The sequence below is a fragment of the Ailuropoda melanoleuca genome, chromosome 12, assembly GCF_002007445.2.
Source record: "Ailuropoda melanoleuca isolate Jingjing chromosome 12, ASM200744v2, whole genome shotgun sequence".
In the NCBI taxonomy this organism is placed as follows: Eukaryota; Metazoa; Chordata; class Mammalia; order Carnivora; family Ursidae; genus Ailuropoda; species Ailuropoda melanoleuca.
The window spans coordinates 8,589,903-8,611,362 of NC_048229.1; the positions used below are offsets into that span (position 1 = coordinate 8,589,903).

At 55.0% G+C, this 21,460-nt stretch overlaps 1 protein-coding gene across 1 annotated transcript in view; it reads left to right on the forward strand.

Moving 5' to 3' along the window:
• Positions 1–21,460, forward strand: part of SH2B3 (SH2B adaptor protein 3) — a 38,176-nt gene that overhangs the window by 10,977 nt on the left and 5,739 nt on the right. Inside the window, exon 3 of the mRNA XM_034637959.1 lies at positions 1–77. Coding sequence (XP_034493850.1) covers positions 1–77 — 77 coding nt within the window. The remainder of the gene's footprint in view (positions 78–21,460) is intronic.

The window sequence follows — 21,460 nt, forward strand, 5'->3', positions numbered from 1 at the left end:
GCGGCCTGGCGCTGCGGCGCGCCCGGGGCTCCGACGGTGGCGCGGACCGCGTGCTGGAGCTCTTCGACCCGCCCAAGGTAAGCTCCCCGCGCACCAGCCCCGCGGGCGGCCGCACAGCACCCAGGGGAGAGCGTGACTTTTCAAAAGTGAAGAGTTTCTTTTAGACTATTTTAGATTTGCAGAGATGTTGCAGAGATGGCCCAGGGTTCCCTCATACGCCACACGCCCCCTTGCCTAATGTTAGCATCTTACGTTACTGGGTACATTTGCGTAACTGAGGCACCAGGGTTGGTCACTACTATTAACGACACTCCGCGGTTTCTTTGGATTTTGCTAGTTTTCCCTAATCTAGCTTTTTCTGGTCCAGCATATACTATGTTAGATTCGGTTGTCATGTCTCTTTAGGGGCCTAATGGCTTTGATAGGTTCTCAGGCTTTCCTTGTTTCTGATGACAGTTTTGAGGAGTCTGGGTCAGGGATTTTGTAGAAAGCTCAGACACAGCGTATATGGGCGTCATGTGGGCTGTGATAGGTTGGAACGGGTCCTTGACAACCCTGACCCAGATGGACCATGACAAATAGGAGGGTTTTTCTAGGGGGTCCAAAACTGTCGTTTTGATTCCTTTGCATGTCTCATGATTTGTGGCTGTCTTATTTCAAGTGTTAAAAATTCTGTGTGTTTTCTTTTTCGACGACTTAATGCAGTTCTGCAGATGAGGCAGGAGGGCCAGGATGTTCCAAACACCTGACAAGCTCTGTCTTTGACTCAGGTGTATCAAGTGATGGGACCACGTGGCTTTCCTTTAATTCCTTTCTCTTTCTGTTATGCTGCTAGAGAGAGAGCAAAGCCTATGTGATCCTAGCCCGAGGGGGTGGGGATGGGGGTGACGGTCTGAATGCGGGAGACTTAGTCATTCATTCATTTAACAGATACTGAGCACCTACCATGTACCAGACAGATACTGATGCTGGGGACCTGGCATCTTTGTGGGAGCTACTGAGGAGTAAACCTACAGCTGAACATGGAATTATAAATTCTACACACTGTCCTAAAGAAAGAGGCATAGCGCCTCTGGCAGTATCACTGAAGGGCCCCAGCTGGGTGGTTGGGATAGGGTGTTGCCAAAGAATCCTCTCCTGTGAAGTAACCTTTAAACTTGGGTGCCGAGTCGCATGCATACACTGCAGCGGGTGAGTGAATCGTAAGATCCACGAGTGTTGCCATGTTTGCACACACCCAAGTGACCCAGCACCCAGGGGGCTCCCTCCCACCTCCGTGTCCGTAGCCCCCACCACCCCCTCCTCCCACTGACTCCTACTCCACGGATTATATGTCTCTGTTCTTGAACTTCATACAAATGGAATCACACAGCATGTTGCCTTTCATGTCTTTTGCTCAGCAGAATGTTGTAGAGACTTGCTCACGCTGTTGTGTCCCTCAGGAGCTCGTTTGTATGGATGTACCGCTTATCCATGGATAAGTAGCTTATCCATCTGCCTGGTGATGGGTATTCGGATGGTTTCTACTTTGGGACTTTTATGAATAATGCTGTTATGAAATTCAGGTATAGTTCTTTGTGAGGACATGTGCGTCCGTTTCTCTCAGGGAGATTCCTAGAGGCCTGGCTAGGTCATATGGTAAGTGCATGCTTATAAGAAACTTCTATATTTTTTCCAAAGTGGCTGCACGATCTTATGTCCCCGCCAGCAGTTATGAGAGTCTTTTTCCATTTCACCCCTCCTGGTGGATGTGTACTGGTTTCTCATTGTGGCTTGAATTTGCATTTCCCTGATGACTCATGAAGTTAAGCACCTTTTCAAATGTTTATTGGTCACTGGAATTAACTCTTTTGTGATGTGCTTATTATTTTTATTGAGTTGTCTGTTCTTATAGGAGTTTTTATATATGCTGGGTATACTTCCTTGTATTGTAAATATTATCTCCGACTTTGTGGGTTGCCTTTTTTCTTCTTTAATGGAATCTTTTCATGAACAGAAGTTCTTAATTTTAAGTCCGGCTTATCAGTTGCTTTCCTTTATAGTTATTACTGTTTGTGTCCTGTTTAAGAAAACTTTGCCTACCCAGGGTCATGAAGATCTTTCTTGTCTTTTCTTCTGGAAACTTTATTGTTTGGGCCTTCACATTTTGGACCAAGATCCATCTTGAGTTAGTTTTTATGTACGGTGTGAGGTCGAGGTCATAATTCTTCCAGTTGTTCCAGCATGATTTGCTGATGTGATCATCTTTTCTCTATTGGATTGCAGTGCTGCTTTTACCCAAAATCCAGTGTCCATCGGTGTGCTTCTGGAAGACTCTCCCTTCTGTTCCACTGGCCCATGTGTCTGTCTTTGGGCCAACACCACACTGTCCTAATTGCCAAAGCTTCACAGTGAGCCTTGAGCTGGTGACGTTTGGAGCACAGTCTTAATCCTGAGTGAAGAATCTCTCAGTGTCAGAGCACCTCGCTGGCTCAGTCGGTAGAGCATGTCTCTTGATCTCAGGGTTGTGAGTTCAAACCCCACTTTGGGTGCACAGCTGACTTAAAAATTAAATCTTTAAAACAAAACAAGAATCTCTCAATGTTTCAGGCAGAGGGAACAGCACAGGCAAAGGCCCTGAGATGGGAAGGCATTCTGTGTGTTTTGAAGACTATAACAGAAGAGGCCGGGGTGGTGGAGCACAGAGAGGGAAGACGGAGCAAGGGGAGTTTGTGTGGTTAGAGGGTCCTGGGAAGAGTTAGCATTTTATTCCAAACACAACGGGAAGCTGTTGGAAAATGCAAGTGCAGATAAAAACTGTTTTCTCATCATTTTTAAAGTCTTGAGGTTATGACACCATGAAAGGCAAATAACACCCCAAACACATGGTCTTATCTGTGTGACAGCATGGGGTCCCTATAAAACTTCACTTTAAAAACAACTTCTGGGGTGCCTGGCTGGCTCAGTCGGAGGAGTGTGTGATGCTTGATCCTCGGGGTTGTGAGTTTGACCCCCATGTTGGGGGTAGAGATTATTAAATAAATACTTAAAAAATATAAATAAAAAATAAATTTAAAAAACCCACTTCTGCTTTTAAAATAAACCATCTTGGAAAAGCAGGTGTCAGGAGTCAAGTGGACCTGAGTTTAAATAATGAATTAGCTTTTTTCCCCAGTTCTGGGGCCGTAGGCAAGTGACATCACCTCTCTGAGCCTCAGCGTCCTCCTCGGTACAATGGGGCTACTCTCGGTTCCCACCTTGTGGTGCTGTCGCGTTAACAGAGATTGCCCCTGGCCCAGGGGAGCCCTCCGTGTTACTGCTCCTTGTTCTCAGGCTGGTGGTCATGCTAATGACTTTGGGACTGAGAACACAGATTTATTCCCAGTGCTGGTCTGGGTCTTCAGTGCCCAACTGGGGAGCACCGTCAGGGCTCCTGTTCTTCAGGGGCCCTGAAAACTCAGAAGTGGTGTTCTGGCCCTGGTGACGTCGAGGCTCTGTCATAGGCTTGGTGGTTGCTCCAAGACCTGGGGTGTCCCCCACAAAGTGAGCAGCCCTGGTGGGGCCTCTCCCAGCCCCTCTACCAAGTATCTGGCTTGACAGAGCAGCCCAGCTCCACCAGCTTCCAACAGCTCCCCATCGTGTTTGGAGTAGTCTAGGGGCCGTTCCTGAGTTTCCTGGAATGACTTGGAGCGTCCAGTCTCTGGGCTGAGGATACTCAGACTATAAGTTTTGACTGAGTGTGCCTGCCAGGCGGGCAGTCTTGACCTCTGACCCTGGGGTTGTTTAGAGGAGCAGCTTTAAACAGAGGGCAAAGGAAGGTTGCAGGTTTGACACCAGTGGGTGGTGGTTAGGGGCCTGAGCTCCGGGCTCACAGCCATGCTGTGGCACTTGAAGTGCGCCCAGCGCCAGCCTGGAGAAGGCCCTGCTGCCCAGAGCAGCCAGAGGTTTGGAGGACAAGAACGGAGACAGGGCAGCTGCCCAGAGACATGTTCCTTCAGTCTTAGCCAAGCAAATGCCATCCAGAATCTGCAGCCAGGTAGCTTGGGGCTCAGGGGTCCCCAAGACTCACCTCTGCCTCTGACCAGCTGTGTGACCCTGGCCGGCCTCTTCCTCACTCAGCCTCATTCTGTTCATCTGTAAGCAGGGGTGAAAGCAGCCACTCAGGGGTCATGATGGGGGCTGCGAGGGGAGGGAGCTCCTTGCTGATGGGGGTGTAAGTGGAGGCCAGAGTCGGGCTGCTGGCTGGGGGCCTGGTGGTTGAGGAGACATCTGTGGCTATTTCCAGTGTCCAGAGATGGGTGGTCACAGTGGCATCCCTGCAGGTGGGTGGAAGATGGGCCTCCCTTCTGTGCACTGGCCTTGAGGAGGAGGCTGGGGTTTGGGGGATGGTCCTTGAAGGCCCCTTGGCAGGAGGTGATGTCTGAGATGAGAGAAGGTGTCAATCCTGAAGGATCTGGATGAAGGAGTCCCAGGTCAATGAAATGGCAAGTGCAAAGGCCCTGGGGTGGCCATGAACCAGGAGACTTTGAGGAATAAACAAGTGCCCAGGGGCTAGAATGGAGGGAACAAGCAGAGAGAAGGTTGGAAAGGTGCTGGGGCTGGACTAGGTGGGGGCCATGTGGCCACAGGGAGGACTTGGGGGTCTCACACTATGAGCAGTGGCATGATTCTTCTCCTACAAGACCCTCTGGTCTCCGTCTCCACATGCCCTGTGGCCGCTCCCCCTCCTCAGACATGTCTGAGCCCCAGGGTTGGGCTAGAATGGGGGGCAGCATATTTACTACCTTGGGTGGACACCTACTGTGCGCCAGCCATTGCCCTAAACACTTGACCTAAAGTCCTTCCCCGTGAGGTCGAGGCCACTGACCCATTTGACAGGGAAGAAACTGAGGCTGGGAGAGGCAAAGGGACTCAATCAGGGTCACGCACCTGAGGAGATTGGAACCCCGATCACAAGGGGTTCCCACCTCCAAGCCCCTGGCCACACTCTTCAACTGGCTCCCTCTAGCCCAAGCTCCCCAGCCAGGCCAGGCCTGAGACATGCCATCCTACCCAGCAGTTAAAAGAAAAACAAAGTTGGATTGGTTACCGGTATTTAAAAACATAAAATGTAGAGATTTCACAGAAGAATCCAGATTTCTGATTTCTCTTATAAAGTCAGTGGATAAGGGGGTGCCTGAGTGGCTCAGTCGGTTAAGTGTCTGACTCTTGATTTTGGCCTCGGTCGTGATCTCGGGGTCGAGGGATCAAGCCCCGTATTGGGCTCCCTCCTTGGCAGGGTGTCTGCTTCAGGTTCTCTCTCTCCCTCTGCCCCTCTCCGCCCCCCACCAAATAAATAATCTTAAAAGAAAAACAAACACACACAACAGTCAGTGGCTCTGGCAGAGCTGGGCCGGTATCACAGGGAGTAGACCCAGCCTGTGTGCTGCCAAGGGTGAGCCTGGCAGGAGGCAGTAGGGGTCCCAGGGGAGGGGAGAGATAACAGAAGCAGCCATTGGGCCGGGCTAGGGTGGCTGGCCTTGGGGCAGGGCCTTCCCCTGGAACTTGCGGTCCATTTTCAAATGGAGCACAGCCAGGCTGGCCATGGCGTTTGGGCCAGCTCTTTGCTCTTTTGGGCCTCAGTTTCCCCATGTGTCCAGGCCTCGTTTGGCTGAAATGGTCTCAAAGCCCTGTCAGTCCTGCTTGGTCTGGGGGCTGAACCTCATCTGTACAGTGGAGGTGATAGTGGAGTTGTAGCTATGGTCGAAAAGTAACCTTTTAGCCAACATTTATTTGGCGTTTGTTATATACAAGGAACTTTACTGACCTGGCTTCACTGAACCCTGGCCCTATGAGAGACCTCCGGAGATTGCCCCCATTTCACAGTTGAGGAAACAAGGTGAAGAACGATGGCTTCTCTGAGGTCACACAGCTCTTGAGCGGCTGGGTTGGGACTGGAATTCCAGGGAGTCAGGCTGCACCCGGTGCCGAGTAAGCCTTCAGAAGGACGTAGTATCACTTGTGGCCCCGTCTGGGTGGGGGGCCTCTGTTTGGAGTTCTCAGACTGGGAAAGGCTCCCTGTGGCCACCTTGTCCAGTGCCACCTTTTTGCAGGTGGGGACACTGAGGCCCAGAGGGGGCCGACCAGTTTCTCCTTCACCCAGTATGCTCTGCCCTTGGCCACTGCTGCCTGGCCTGGAGAAGAAGTAGACGAAGGAGATGGGGGACACCTCAGCCCATAGCCCTGAGCACCCCCATATGCACCACGGGCCTTGGCTAGCCCCAGGGGGAAGTGGTCTGGTTGGGAGTAGCTGGGCTGCTGGTCATTGGGGTGGCTGGGGGGTGGGCCAGTTGGACAGTGTGGTTCAGAGCCTTGCCCACTCTGCTCCCTCTCAGCTGGGTGGCCTGGGGCAAGCGACTCAGGGCTTCTGGGCCTCAGTTTCCTCATCTGTAACATGGGGATGGTCACAGTGCCTGCCCCTGGGGTTGATCATGTGGCAGAGGCCACGGATACGGTATGTGCTGACTGGGTGGCCGAGGGGCAGCCTCAGGCCCCTGCGTCCAGGCAGCAGACCTTCCTGGGGTGCCCGGAAGCCCCCGGCCCCGTCACAGAGCCCCTTGTCCAGCGGGGAGACAGTGTGGGGGACCCAGTTTGTGACAAGAGGCCAGCAGGCCTCGGGCCCCCTCGGCCCCCCAGCTGTGCCCATCGTCTGCCCAGGAGGAGGCAGAACCGCAGGCTGGGTGGTTCTCGGAGCCTGGTGGCTGCCGTGCCCAACAGCACCCCCATCCGAGCTGTGGCTGGCGCACTGTCCGTCTTCAGGTCGGCGCTGGCACTGCGCCTGTTTGACAGATGAGGAAACTGAGGCTGGGAGAGGCAGAAGGAGCCACAGGGTGCACCCCGGGGGCCTGAGGCTGGAGCTCGTGCCCCGAGTGTGGGAAAGAGGAAGCAGAGAGAAAGGGATGTCCGCCGGAGGCCTGGCGGTTTCCTCTCGGAGGCAGGAGGAAGAGGAGGAAGAGGAGGAGGGCCAGGCAGGAAGCGGCCAGGCGGGAGGGGGGCAGCCTCCTTTGACTCGGACAGACCTGGATTTGAGTCCTGCCTCTGCCGCCTCTGAGCGGTGGGACCTTGGGAAAGGCACTTGGCCCTCTCTCACTGTGCCTCAGTTTCCTCAAATATTTCCTAGAAACGGCCGCGTCATGGCGCCCACCTGTGGGGAGCTGCCGTCGGCGAAGCACCGGAGCGAGCCCCGCACACCGCAGCTGTGGTTGTCCTCATTAATTACTTTGTTAGTTGTTGTCGACCTGACGCACCCTGGGGGGGTGACAAAGCCGTCTCCCGCAGGAGGAACCGGGCACAGAGAGGGAGAAAGACTTGCCCGAGGCCACAGAGCTGGGAGGCGGACGAGCCAGGAACAGCATCGGCTACGGGCCTGCCAAGGCCCAGGGTTTGTGTCTCGGCCCCCAGACAGGTGGAGAAGCCACCTGCCCTTCACTTACAGCCCCCTAGATCTGCATGGGCCAGGCGGAACCCCAGTTTCCCTGTGGGGAGACAGATGGGAGCGCTAGAGGCCAGTGGCGCCCCAGTCCCACCCTCTCCCAGGATAATCAGAGGCAGGGGGCTCCCACGGTGAGAATGGGGTTCCTGTCCTTGCTCTGCCCTGGGCTGCTTTGTGCCCCGGGCGGGTCTCCACCCCTCTCTGAGCTGTGAAATGAGCAACAAAGGGGCTTGATCTGGGTCTTCCGGGACTGGTGGGGGAAGGAAGGAAGGGGTGGTGGTGGGCAGGGCTCCCGTGGGGGCCCCAAACACACACACAGCTGCTCCATCTGCCCCTTACTGGGGTTCTGTGTAAGATCGTTTTTGAAAAGTAGTTTGCTGCTCAGAAGGAACCCCTGACCATGCCGACGCCGTGGGCAGATCGTATCAGCGTGTTTCCTTTCAGCTCAAATTCTATGAATCCGCACACTAGAAAGTGCTCCTGAATCCAGCAGGGGAGGGTGGCGAACGATGTTCATTTATTCTCACCCTCTGGCCCCCGCGACTCTGGGGGTGCTTCACCTGCCCCTCCTGCTCCACGGGGCCTTTTGCCAGCTTCTTGGAAGTGCGCCTTCTGTTTTCATTTGTTTTGGGGGATGGGGTTTTGGGACCAGACCATCACTGCAGTCTGGGCTGTGACCTTGGCAGCCGAGGAGAAGCGCAGGTGGACAGGTTTAGGTTCAGATCTTGGCTCTCATGTCCTTGCTGTGTGACTTTGGGCTGAGAGCTTGGCCTTTCTGAGCCTCAGTTACCCACTCTGAAAGCAGAATGTCAGTAGGTGGCATTTTTGGGGGGCTTGAGTCAAAAGCAGGCTCGGCAAAGGCACAATGTGTTCCCACCTGAGAGGGTGGAAGAAGGGGTTCCCTGGGTAGGAAGCTGCCACGTCCCGGAGGTGGGTCCCTGGGTGCCCTCCCGGGGCTGGCCCACACGGCGGCCTGTACCGGGCACCCACTCACAGCCCCAGCAAGCTGGGCAGGCTGCTGCTGGAAATCCCCCACCCACTTCTTTGTGAATGGAAAAGGAAACCAAAATGCACAGGAGATCTCTGCTCTCTGAGCGGCTGGCCCTCAGTGGTGATTGGGGGGGGGCAGCTTCCTCCCCCAAGGCAGGAGGGGCCGCCTCAGCTTCCTTTTTGGGGCCCCACACCCCTTTTCCCTATCTCCTCTCTGAGCTGGGGAGGAGGCTGCCGTCTTCCTCAGGCCATGGACTCCGCTGACATCTCAGCCCCTGGTGACAGCGTCCGTGGGGACAACTGAAGCAGCTCCTGCCACTTGGCCTCTGGAGCCTCCCTCACTCTGGCTGATGCCTGGGGGTCCTCCCACACCTGCCTGACTTGAGTCCCGGACGCGGGCTGAGGGGGGGTGCTGCGGGGTCCACAGTAGCAGCGGCAGGAGAGAAACCTGTCTCCAAGGAACTGTGTGGAACCGAGGGGGCCCTGCTTTGTCTCATCTGAACTCTTCACGTAATCTAGGAAACTCTAATGTACCGAGAGCCTCCACGTTTGAGCTCATGTGTTTGGCTTTGCATTTTCTGTTAGTAAAGCCCATGGCAAAAACTGTGGAGCAGTAACTGAAAACCGCCCCGGAGCCCCTTGCCCAGAGAGAACCAGCATTTCCATTTTGGTAGACGTCTTTCTGCCCTTTCTTCTTGCACTTCCTCTCTAACTTTTCCTCCAAATTGCAGTTTCTTCAGCATTCACTCATTCTTCATTCTGCACTTGTCTCTGGAGCCCCTTCTGCGTGCCCGGTGCATGGGAAATACAGGCAGACACCTTAGGACAAAAACCCCAGCCCTAGTGACATGCACATTCTTCGTTCTGCTTTGTGACCTGCTTTTTTTCACTTACACAGGGCTTCGATGTTTTTCTGAAATATCTTCCAAGAATGTCTTTTTTATACTGGCTATGCAATATTTCATTTACACAGAGAGGCTGTGATGTATTTATTATTATCCAGACTCCTAATTCAGCCATTTCTCACTTTCCTGCTCGAATAGATAACTGCGTGACAAACATCTTGTACATAAATCTTGGGGTCCCGCTCTCGTTACTGCCTTAGGCTAACTTCCTAGAAAGGGAAGTGCTGAGTCGAAGGCTTTATGAATTCTTCTACAGCTTTCTCGCTCTCTGAGCTTTATTTTGTTGTAAGATTTATTTATTTATTTATTTGAGAGCAAGTGAGGGAGAGAGTGCAAGCAGGGGGAGGAGCAGAGGGAGAAGCAGGCTCCCTGCTGAGCAGGGAGCCCGAAGGGGGACTGGATCCCAGAACTCTGGGATCATGACCTGAACCAAAGGGAGCACCTTAACCGACTGAGCCACCCAGGCGCCCTCTCTGAGCTTTACTGAGGTACAGTCTACAACTATGTAAAACGAACTTATTTAAAGCGCACGGCAGCGGCTTTTGGTGTATTTACACAGTTGTGCAGTGATCACTATGATCTGATTTTAGGACACTTTCATCATCTCAGAAAGACACCTTGCACCCGTTAGCAGTCACGCCCCCCTCTCTCCTCCCTCAGCCCTGGGTAGCCATGGGTTTGCTTTCAGTCTCTGTGCATTTGCCTGTTGGTTCTTTTCACAGGAGAATCAGAGACTTTGCCAGGCTTTCATGACCGGCACCTTGCACTTGGGATCATGTCTTCAAGGTTCATCCATGTTGTAGCAGGTGTCAGTACCTCCCTCCTTTTCATGGCTGAGTCCTGTTCCATCGTGTGGACAGACGACATTCTGTCTATCCATTCATCAGCGAATGGACGTGACGTCGCTCCCACTTTCTGGCATGCGGCCGGGCTAGCGTGCATACAGGGCTGCTGTGAACATTCGTGTGGAACTTTCTGTGTGGACACCGTGTTTTCATTTCTCGTGAGTGTACATCTGGGAGTGGAGCCGCTGGGTTATACGGTAATTCTAGATTTAACATTACGCGGCCAGGCTGTTTCGCGGCGGCTGCACCGTCTCACGTTCCCCCCGGCAGCGTGCGAGGGCTTAACTTCTCCACATCCTCGCCAGCTCTTGTTCTCTTCTTGATTGTAATCATCCTCGTGGGTGTGAAGAGCTATCTCATCTGGTTTTGATTTGCATTTCCCTGATGGCTAATGATGGTGAGCGTTTTTTTTCATGTGCTTACTGGCCATTTCTAATGCTTCTGATAGATCCTTTACAAACAGCCTTCCAGAAAGGTTAGACCCATGTATCTTCTCATCACCAGAGGTGCCAGCACTGGGTATTATTTTAAAAACCTCTCCCATGGGGCGCCTGGGTGGCGCAGTTGTTAAGTGTCTGTCTTCGGCTTAGGGCGTGATCCCGGCATTCTGGGATCGAGCCCCACATCAGGCTCCTCCACTGGGAGCCTGCTTCTTCCTCTCCCACTCCCCCTGCTTGTGTTCCCTCTCTTGCTGAATGTCTCTCTCCCTGTCAAATAAATAAATAAAATCTTTAAAAAATTGTTTAAAAACCTCTGCCAACTTCTAGATGAAGCGGTTATCTTGCCCTTTCTGACTGCAGTGGAACTGACCGTTTCTCTTTTTAAAAACCATTGAGTATATATAATTCACATGACGTAACACTTCATCATGGGAAAGTGCAGTTCATTGGTTTTTAGTATAGTCACTGTGTGTGCAACCATCACTAGTAATTCCAGAACATTTCCATACCCTGGAAAGAAACCCTGTACCTATTAGCTGTCAGTCCCAATTCCCGTCCCCACCTTCCCCGGCCCCTGGCAACCACTAGTCTATTTTCTGTCCCAGTGGATTTGGACTGTTTCTCTTCCATTTTTGGTCATATACATTTTTGTGACCTACAGGCCATTTACAGCACTGTCTGCCTTTTTTCTTGTTGATTTCCAAGAGCTCTTTACATGCCTATTAGCTCTCTGTCACATGTTGCTAGTATTTCCCCAGCTCGCCATTTTTTTCAGTTTCTATCCTGAGGTTCTTCATTTCTGGAGGTTTTTAAGTCTGGGCAATTAAATACAGTGATCTTTTCCCTTATGGTTTTATTCTTTGCTTTTTCTGCTTCAGGCCTCTCCCACCCTGGTTCAGATAATTACTTAGATTCTATTCCAGTTTTGTCTTGGTTTTATTTTTCACTTCTAATTATTTAATCCATCCGGTTTTTATTCTTTATGGCTGGTGTGATTTCCTGTTGTTTTTTGATGTCCATGAGATGCTGTGTGCGAAGGCCCATCACACGGCGAGCGCTCCAAATGCAGGCTCACGGTAGGGACGGCAAGTCCGCCCGACTGAGCTCGGGAGGGTGGGAGACCCTGGTGCCGTGTGGTGGCTGCAGGGGCGACCTGGCCAGCTTGCCGCCGCCCGTGTTCCCTCCGCTCTGGGGCTGGGAGCCTTCCTGGCGCCCCTGCAGCGCCCCGCACCCCAGAGGCCGTCGTCGCTTCCACCTCTTCTGAATCCTCATTCTTCGAAGGCAGGCAGTGGGTCTGGGTGGTGACGAGCCCCCTCTCCTCCGCTGCGCTCCCCCACCCGAGGCTGCTGACAGAGGCTGTTAGTTCTCAACCACAGCTTTTTCCACCCTCAGCCGCCTCGGCAGCTGCTGGGCCCTGGGGCCACAGCCGAAGCCCACGTTGCTGGGTGAGGGGCTTCCCCCAACTGCTCTGGCTTCACAGCGGGGCCCACAGTGGGTACCTCATCCAAGCCCTTGCGGCCTGGGACTCCCGGCCCAGTGGTACCCATGGCAATCACCTGCAGACTTCGGTGGGCCCATCAGTGTGTGTGTGTGGCGGGGTGCCCAAGTTTGCAGAGCGCACCCTCCAGCGTGGCAGGAAGGCCCAGGAGGGCGGTGGCAGCTTTGACACTTGGGCGCACCTGGACATGTGGTGTGGCCTCTGGGAGCCACGGCTTCTGTCTTGACCACGGCCCGGCACTCATGGTTTGGGGGAGTCCCCAGGATGGAGGTGGCCGGGAGCAGTGGCACTGGGAGGGGAGAGCAGAGCCGGGGGCAAGGTGTGGATGGGGACGGGGTGCATTGACCTTGGGGCTCTGCGGCCATGTGGGGGCAGGGAGGATTCCTGGCGGGGACTCTGGGAGCAGGATGTGGTCGCTCAAGGTGTGGGCTGGTGGCAGCTGGCTTGCAGTGGGCGATGGGGAGGGTGGGGGTGGGGGTGTTTCTGGCTGGGTCCGACCCTGCTCAGGACCATCTCTGGGCTTGCTAAGTGCCATTTCCATCCACAAGAATGTTCCAGACCAGCCAGGCGGACATGGGTTAAATGGATTGAAGGTGGTTGCTGAGCAGCCTGTGATGTCCGCTGACTCTTTGCAGCGGCCGAGCTCCAGGGTCCAGTTGTTGAGCCCAGTCTGCCACCCTGAGGGCCAAAGGTTTTGCCCGGGAATGGTGCCCTGCATGGAGGGCACAGCTCGAGTACAGGTGTGGGGGGGAGAAAGCCTGGGAGGTGTTAGTGTGTGGCCCGGCCACTAAGGGTGGGGGGCACTGGCGCCCCTTATTGCTGCCCCTATAAGGCTGTGTCCTGGGCAGTGCCAGATGTGGGGACCTCTGTCACCCTGTTGGGGGGTCAAGATCAGCTGGTAACGGTGCCAATGGATTGACTGGCTCTTTGGTTCATTTGTTCAGTTACGCCCACTTGCGGGTGCGGAGCATGTGGCACTTCCAAGGTGGTCCCTCTTGAGCCATGCCCCCCCCAAAACTGGGGTGTGGCCCCCCCATGGGCTGGCCTTGGAGTGGAAGTTCACACCTGTCCTCACTCTGCGTGAACCAGGGCACCCGCATCTCAGGACGGGGTTGAGTGAGTGTTGGGGAGATCCCAGGCCGGTGCTGTTTGTTGGGGGACTGGCTCCCTCCGGGTGTTTGTCAGGCATCTGAGAGGAGCTCTGTGTCCCTGTTGCTGTGATTCCGCGTGTGTGTGGTCACCTCCATCTCTCTGAGAGGGGGCTTTGTGACAGTGTCACTGTGAGTCTGGCATGTGGGGGGACCCTTATGGGCATGAAGGGGAGCTCAGTGCAGGTGGGGCTTTGGACAGGCCCGCAGGCCCTGTCTCAGCCTCTCTGGCTAATCACCTACACTACAGGGCCTCCCTGGGGCCTCCGAGGGTCCAAGAGTAGAAGGGGAGGGCAGACGATGGGGACTCTGTCTCTAAGCAGGACTGTTTTATTTGGGGGTCTGTATCACCGTGTCTGTGCTTGCCTTTCTGGGGCTCTAGGGGACTCTTGCTTGCCAGGGAAGGGGGGAAGCTGACTGGATCCATGTGGCTTTTCCAGAAGCATCTCCCATCCCTTTCCTGGTCCCCTGAGAGGGGACATAAGGCAAGGGGCCAGACCAAGGAAGAGATCTGGCCCATAGTGAACTGGGTGAGCCTGGGGGAGTCCTGTGTGCTCAGGCAACAGGCAGGTCTGCTTCAGAAGCCCTAGGGGGTGGGTTCCAGTATCATCCCCCTTTTACAGAGGAAACAAAAGCACGGGAAAGCGAAGTGATTTATCCCGGGTCACCCCAGCGAGAAGTGGATGAAGCAGGCATCTGAAGGGCCTGTGGAGCGGGGGTTGGGGCCCAAGGAAGGAAGTGACCTGTGGTCTATAGTTCCAACATTTGTTCAGTCCCTACAACAGGCTCATTGCCTTCAGTTTACCCCCAAAGGAGCTGGGGAACAAGGGGGGGGTGAGAAAACTCACCACACCTCACATCTGCCTCTACTCCCCCACATCTGAGGGCTGGGGCCCCTGGCACCCACGCCAAGCATGTCCTCTGGGCCGGACCCACTGCTGGGCCCCACCTCAGAACAAAGTTTGGTGCCCTGTCCCCACCCCCAGAGGAACTCCCAGTCGGACGGTGGGGGCAGCTGCCTCATCAGGAAATTATGGCCAGGCCTGATAAGACCCATGCCGAGGGAGAGGCACAGGAATCGCACTAACCACGAATGAGTGACCAGAGAAGGCTCCCTGGAGGAGGGGAGGCTTCCTCCGCTGAGGCCACAGTCTGGATCAGGCACCGCGTCCCGCACACAGAGGCCTGGCATGAGAGAGCACAAGGCAGGCAGGGAAGAACCATCTGGATGGAGGGATGGAGGCCTGGTGTTGAGGGCTCCAGGGCTAGGCAGACAAGGGTCTGAACCCCCGGTGACAGATGGAGAGCTGGAGGGCCCAAGAGGCAGAACCAGCTTGCCCCCAGCTGCAGAGAGGAGCTGCGTAGAGCTGGGGTTCAGACCCTTGTCTGAACCCGGTCCGGGGTCTTGCCTGCAGCCAGTGCTCTCCCCCAGCCCGCTGGAGCCCTGGGAGGCCCAGCTCACCCCGACTGCCTGGCCTCCATTTCTCCCCTGACCAGCCAGTGCCTCGAAGTACCCTGTCCCTCCTCCAGAGCCCTCACTTGGGGGGGGGCTGCACAGTGGGGGCCATGCCCTGTGCCCCACCGGTCCCCAGCACTCGGGGAGACCCGGCACACAGCTCGCCGGAATACACCGTGCTCGGTCCCAGGGCTGCCGCGTGAACAAACCAAGTCTCCGCGGAGCCTGTTTCACGGGTTGGCAGATGCAGGGAAGGAAGGAAGGGGGTTTATGTGATGGTGACTGTGTATTTAGACACTGTGGTCGGGAAGGGCCTTCATGAGGTGGCACTGGGGTCGAGACCCAAATCTGCGAAGAGCTAGATTTGTGAAGCCTTGGGGGGCTGCCTTTCAGAGGGAATGGCAGGTGCAGAGGCCCGAGGTGGGAGTGTGCTTGGTACACATAAGGAAGGGCGAAGGCCAGGGCTGCACTGAGCGGGAGGAGACGAGGTCAAGGAGAGGACGAGGGGCTTCAGGGTCCTGCGGGCCACGGTGAGGATTTGGGCTACTCTTGGCAGCGAGATGAGGCCTACAGAAAGAGTGCTGAGCAGACGACAGGGTGGGGAGTAGCTGGAGTCTGGACCCATCTGGGCGTAGCCCAGGAAGGACAGGTGGATGGCAGCTCTGTTTCAATGCTGCCCATCTCTTGGGGGTTCAGGATGTCTCCTTGTTTTCTGGGCCCTCACTCTGTAGTGGGGGTTTCCTGGGAGCACCCCGTCTACCCCCAGCAGCTTCCTGGCTCCGGATTCCACTCCCCCATCATCTACCATTCTGCCTTTGTGGGATGGACAGAGCCCGGTGCCTGGGGAAGGGGGGGTGGCCTTCCTGCCCAGCACTCCCCTCAGGTACCAGTGGGGTTCAGATCCGCCTGGGGCTCGGGCTGGAATACGGACCTGAGGCTCACTTGCAGAGGTCACAGGCCAACCAGACGGCTGTGATGTACTCCTTGTGTTGCGATCAGTACCCCTGGTGGTTTTCTTAGTCTTGGCACTGCCGTTGTGAAATGGGAAAGCACCAGCCCCAGCTGGTTGGAGGGGCATGGAAGGCCCCCACCGTTCCTTCGGCAGACAGGTGGCCCAGAGCAGGCTGGTGAGGGTCTTCCCACCAGAGCATCACCATACTTAACGCTAATGATTGTTCCTTACACTGGGACAGTGACCTTCCTGCTTCCTTGGTCCTGGTACCTCTAATTCTTCAAAATGATGCTTTCTGTGAAATTGGAAAAGTTTTTTAAATGGTGACAGCTTATGGAGTCAACAGTCCCAGAAGCCACTGATAGCCCAGGCCCCAGTGCCTAGCACGTGCAGGTGCTCAGGAAGGGGCGTCTGCCAGCATTTCGAGCTCCAGCCAACTCCCCCGCCATCTTCTGGATTTGGCCGTATTTCTGGCCTCCGAGCAGTGGTTCTTGCTGTGCTCTTAGGTTCCAGCACCTTTCCTCCCACCTTTCCACTTTGGGGTGTTCAGCAAACACTTAGAGCCACTTACTCTGTGCCCTGCTGAAGGCAAAGGTGAAAGGGAGAAGGGAGGCCTTCCTGAGCTTACGGTGTAAAGTGGGGAGACGGCTGTGCAGGCCGACTGCAGTAGGACCGGGGTGGGGGGGCTTTTGCTTCTGAGCAGATTGGATCTTCCTAAGGCCTGCGTTCATCCTCCAGAACCTTTCCATACCCACTGGAAGCACTCTGCACACACTCTATCACCAGATTCTCGTGGGAGGGTAGTGGCATTGTTAGATCTTATAAAAGTGAGGACAAACCGGACAGGTGTCACCTGTCCACAGAGGACGAGGCAGAGTGAAGACTTACGGCGAGGACTAACTCCCAAGCCCCAGAATGGAAAGGTTGCTGTGGGGCAGTGATGCAGGCCCCAGAGAGGTTTCTGAGATGGACGCTGGGTGGCTGAAGTCATGGGAACATGTGCGTTCATGTTTCTCTGCTCTGGCACTTCCCAGAGCCTTCCGTGGACTGGGCGTAGGATTCTCCGTGCACAAGGGGCTGCCCTCTCTTGGGAGAGTCCCCGTTTTTTTTTTTTTTAAAAGAAAGACAGAGATAGAGCCAGCGAGAGAGGGAACACAAGCAGGGGGAGTGGGAGAGGAAGAAGCAGGCTCATAGCGGAGGAGCCTGATGTGGGGCTTGATCCCATAACGCCGGGATTACGCCCTGAGCCGAAGGCAGATGCTTAACCGCTGTGCCACCCAGGCGCCCCGGGAGAGTCCCTTTTTGCACTGGCTGCCAGGTAGCTTGGAGACAGATCTGTAGCAAGTAGAACTTTGCTCTATATTTTAGCAGCTGTCTCCCTCCCACTCAGAGATCCCTGACTAAAATCGTTTTTGGAGGTGTGTGGGAAACAAGTCAGGGTATTTTCTTTTTCTTGTACGTAGGCTGGTGTTTTGATACCCATCATAAGACTTGACTGGGCATTTTCCACAGTGATGTTTCGTCCTTCATTCATTTTCCTCCAGGCAGCGCCCATTCCAGGCTCTGGGCAGGAATGGGGGGACTCAGCCATCTATGACTGGGATCTGGAATTTCCTCTGAGTCTTTTAAGTTTTCCAGCCGTCATCCAAGACCACCTCCCATCCTCCTGGGAGGTCAGCAGGATCTATTTCCTGTCCCCATGTCACCAAAGAGGAAACTGAGGCTGCGGTTAGTGCCATGCCCAGGATCCCAGAGGTACTAAGTGGTGGAGCTAGGACTCGTCTAACCATCTCGAGCTGGGCTCCAGGCCTCTGGGATGCTGCCCAGAGGGCACAGGTGCTGCTGCAGAAGCGTGTGGCTCAGGCGTCTACGGAACCTAGACCTCCAGCTGTACACTGTATCCTACTTCCTGTTCCATTGCTGTTCTTTGTAGGAGAGGAGTGAGGGCCCAAAGCCCTGGGAGACACAAGACTGCCAGGGGGCTGCTGTGGTCTGGGTAATTCCAGATGGTGAGACGCCTCTCCTCGAGCCTTTCATTGGATAAGGGCTCCTCCAGTGGCCAGTGGGGTGCAGTGGACGGAATAAGGCCATTGTGAGGGCTTGCCTTGCCCACACCACGGCGCCCTCCGTGCCAGGCCCTTTGCTACTTGGGTGTGAATTAATTGCTGTCTCCCCTTCTGGCTTCCCATGGAGAGGGAGGTAAGAGCTGCTCTGGCCCAACTAGCAGGTAGGCTGCTGTCGAGGTATTTAGTGTGAGCTCCCTGGAGCTTCTGAACTGTACATGCAGCTGCCATTTCCACATCCCTGCCTTAGAACAAGCCCCGACTGACCCCCACAGCCCCGAGACTGCACGGGGACTTCTGGGGCCCTACTGTAACCACCTCGTTGTGGTTACAGCCTCCCGAGGTGCTCATGTGCTTTCCCACCTCAGGGCCTTTGCAAGGGCCATCCTGGTGCCTGGGAAGCTCAGCTATGCTCTCCTCATAGTGGAGGTGAGCCCACATTGTTTCTGTGGCCCTTCACTGCTTCCCCCACCTTCCTGGGTCCTTCCTGTCTCCTTCATGTCGGGTATCTGTCTCCCCTGTTATCATGGAAACTGTGTGAGGCAGGGACTGTGTATTTTGTTTCCTCTGGGGTACTGGCACCTGGGGTTCAGTGAGGGCTTGGCCAGTCCCTCTGCTGGGGTCTTGAAGGAATGAATGGTGACAGGCCCCATTCAAGGTGCTTGTGAGGGCATGGCGGAGTGGGATATAGCCTGTTACCTTGGAAGACTTTGGAAGGGCCATCCCTGCCCTCAGCCTATGCTTGGGCCCTGCCCTAACTTAGCACATGGGTAACAGCAGCAGGTCATGGGACAGTTTCCAGGTGACGGCATGAGGGAAAACAAGGCGGAGAGACATAGGAAAGGTCTGGCTCCATCTGTTGCTCTCAATCCCCCTAAGCTGATTTGAAGCCCAAAGCCCCACCAGTGGGGGCAAGGGGACCCATGGGTCAGTGAGGGTCAGGTAAACCCATAGGCTGAGACAGAGATGACAAACCTAGAGCCAGAACAGTATAGTCTTAGAGAAGCACATCAACTTTCTGCCCAGTTTTAATGTCCACTGAACACTCCTTGTTCTCTTAGGGCTTACCCTGCTCTCTGGCTCCTTTATGTTCTCAGTCTTTTAAAACAAACTCAGAAACAAACCTGAGTGGGTCATTGTGTTGTCTGCATAGTCACGTTGAAATGCATTTTTTTAAAAAAAGATTTATTTGAGAGAAAGAGTGAGCACAAGCAGGGCAGGGAGGAGGAGAGGGAGAAGCAGACTCCCCACTGAGTGGGGAGCCCGACACGGGGCTCGATCCCAGGACCCCAGGATCATGACGTGAGCCGAAGGCAGATGCTTAACTGACTGAACCCCCCAGGCGCCCCTGAAATACATCTTAATATAAACTACATTCTGTTGTTTTCCCCCACCTTCAGTAGGGCACATACGTAGGTAGGTTAGATGACATGCGGATTTCACTGCAAGATGGGCTCAACGAGGGCATGTGTGTGTCACGTGTATTTCCAGTCCCCAAGCCACTTGGAGGGAAAGCTCTGGTACCGCAACCACAGTGGACCCCGGGCTTCACCCACCTTGGCTGGCCCCACACCCCAGCCTAGAAATTTAACAACAGCTGTTTGTCAGGCCATTTTTTCCCCCACTTGCAGTTTACCCAGTCACTATAGCAACCGTGCAAGGAGACAGTGACTATTAAATAGCTCTGCTTTACAGACGACAGCACTGATGGAGAGCTGAGCCACTTGGCCAGGGTTACAGAAGTAGCAGCAGAGACAAGACTGAACACTGACATCTAGAGGGATGAGAGAAGTACAGAGCCTAGATAAAGTCAGGTATAGAAATGCAAGCCCTGCTGTGTCAAAGCTAATCCTCATCTTTGCCTTTGAGCTTCCTAGCTGCCAGGGCAAAGAAAGAAACGGTTATTCCCCCAGGAATCACAGCAGCCACAGGAAAGCAGCTAGCTTTGTGGATGCTGGGAGCTGAAACTTACTTCCCAGGAGGGGATGTAGTGAGTGACATGCTGCTGCATACACTACATTATCTGGAGTGGTTTGGCCATTTCAGTCACCCAAGTGTGACTCTGAGGTGGGTCTAGAGAGCAGGTGGGATGGAGGGCATGCTAGGGAAGGGAACCTGGAGCCCCCTAATGTTCCTGTAGCTGCTGATCCAGCCCCAGGGTTTGGGCTCAGCTCTCCATCCCAGCTCTGTCCCACTGCAATGCTCAACCAGGAAGGCACCCATTGGTCCTTCCACACAGGACTAGTGCTCTCGAGTCCTGCTCTGGACCATCCAGCTAGGGCTGTGGCCACAGGCAGGGTTTATCCTGCCCCACGCATTCACTCACCACTCTAGTCTGGGCAGAGCCTCTGGCCTCTCTCCACCATCAGAGACAGCACAGTAGATGCATACACCAGCTCTGGGGTTCAGATCCTGGCTGTGCCCCTAGCTGTGCGGCACCGGGTGAGACAACTGGGCTGGCTGGGGCAGTGGTCCCCCAGGCTGCCTGAGAGGAGTCAGGAAGAACCTGTGTCATCTTAGACAGTGGGCAGATGGAAGCCAGCATCTGTGCAGCCAGGGTTGGCCGTGGGGGCAGAGGGGGAATCCTCTCCGCTGCCGCCTGCCACGTCAGCAGTTCCTCAACCACTGGGGACAGAGCTGGCATGGAGGCCCCCCTTCAGAGTGAAACCAGTGGCTTTGCTGGTTAATCTCAGCATTCACCCTGGGGCCAGGGCCCAGAGCGGAACTGAAAGGGAGACTAGTTCTGTTCCCTCTTGGCCTGGCCTACTTCCTCCCAGTGATCCTGAGGGCCCAGAGCCAGTGGGGAGGCTTGGGGGGCAGGCAGAGCCAACTGCAAAAGCAGGAGAAGGAAGGAAACAGCCCTTGTACTTTACCCATTTTGCAGAAAGGAAACAGAGGCTCTGAGAGGCTGAGCCATACGCACTCTGGCCTGCCCAGGGCCTGTGTCAGTTCTGCATGAGACTCTGTCCTCCCCACATCTCACGGGCTCCCAGGCTGAAAAACTGGGGTATGGGGGACACATAAAAGAAACTTGAAAGATAAAACCGCCTGACTGGTGGTCACTTAGGGCTGGCTGGCCACCTCTCTGAGCTTGCTGCCTCCTTTATCACGCTAGTGAGACGAGGCAGTTCACCACCGCAAATGTCAGGGATTCCTAGAGCTGTTATTCCCTCCAGACTGGTGGGGACAGGCGGTGTCTGGACTGGGAATAGCCCCAGTTTGGCCAACCCTCTCCCGCCAGGCTGCTTCTTCCCTCATTGTTCACCAGCCCTCCTGCAGGTGGGGTGTAGCGGAAGCAGGTGACCTGGCTCTAGGGTCACCATGGATGCCTAGTGCCTGCATGTCCCAAGCAGTTACACACGTGGCCTTGGGGATGGGCTCTTGTACCACTTTTTGAAAAGGCAGCTTCTGCCTGAGATGTGGAGGTCAGATTCCCCCAAAGCCACAGCACCAGAACTAGCCTTCGGGCCTGCCTTGTTTCCATCCCTCTGCCCCTGCCCTGTGTTGGCTTGGCCGGGCTGGTCCTTCCCAGGTGGGCCTGGCTGTCTCCTGGTCCTTGGGAAGAGAGAGGTACTGGAGAGACGGGGCCGAGTTCATTCAGCCTCCCTGTCACCCCCAACCCCAATCTCTGGCTCCTTCGACCGTTCTTATCCGCTTTCGGCCCCGGCTGGAAGCAGCCATTGATCATCTCATGACCTCGGGAGAAACAATCT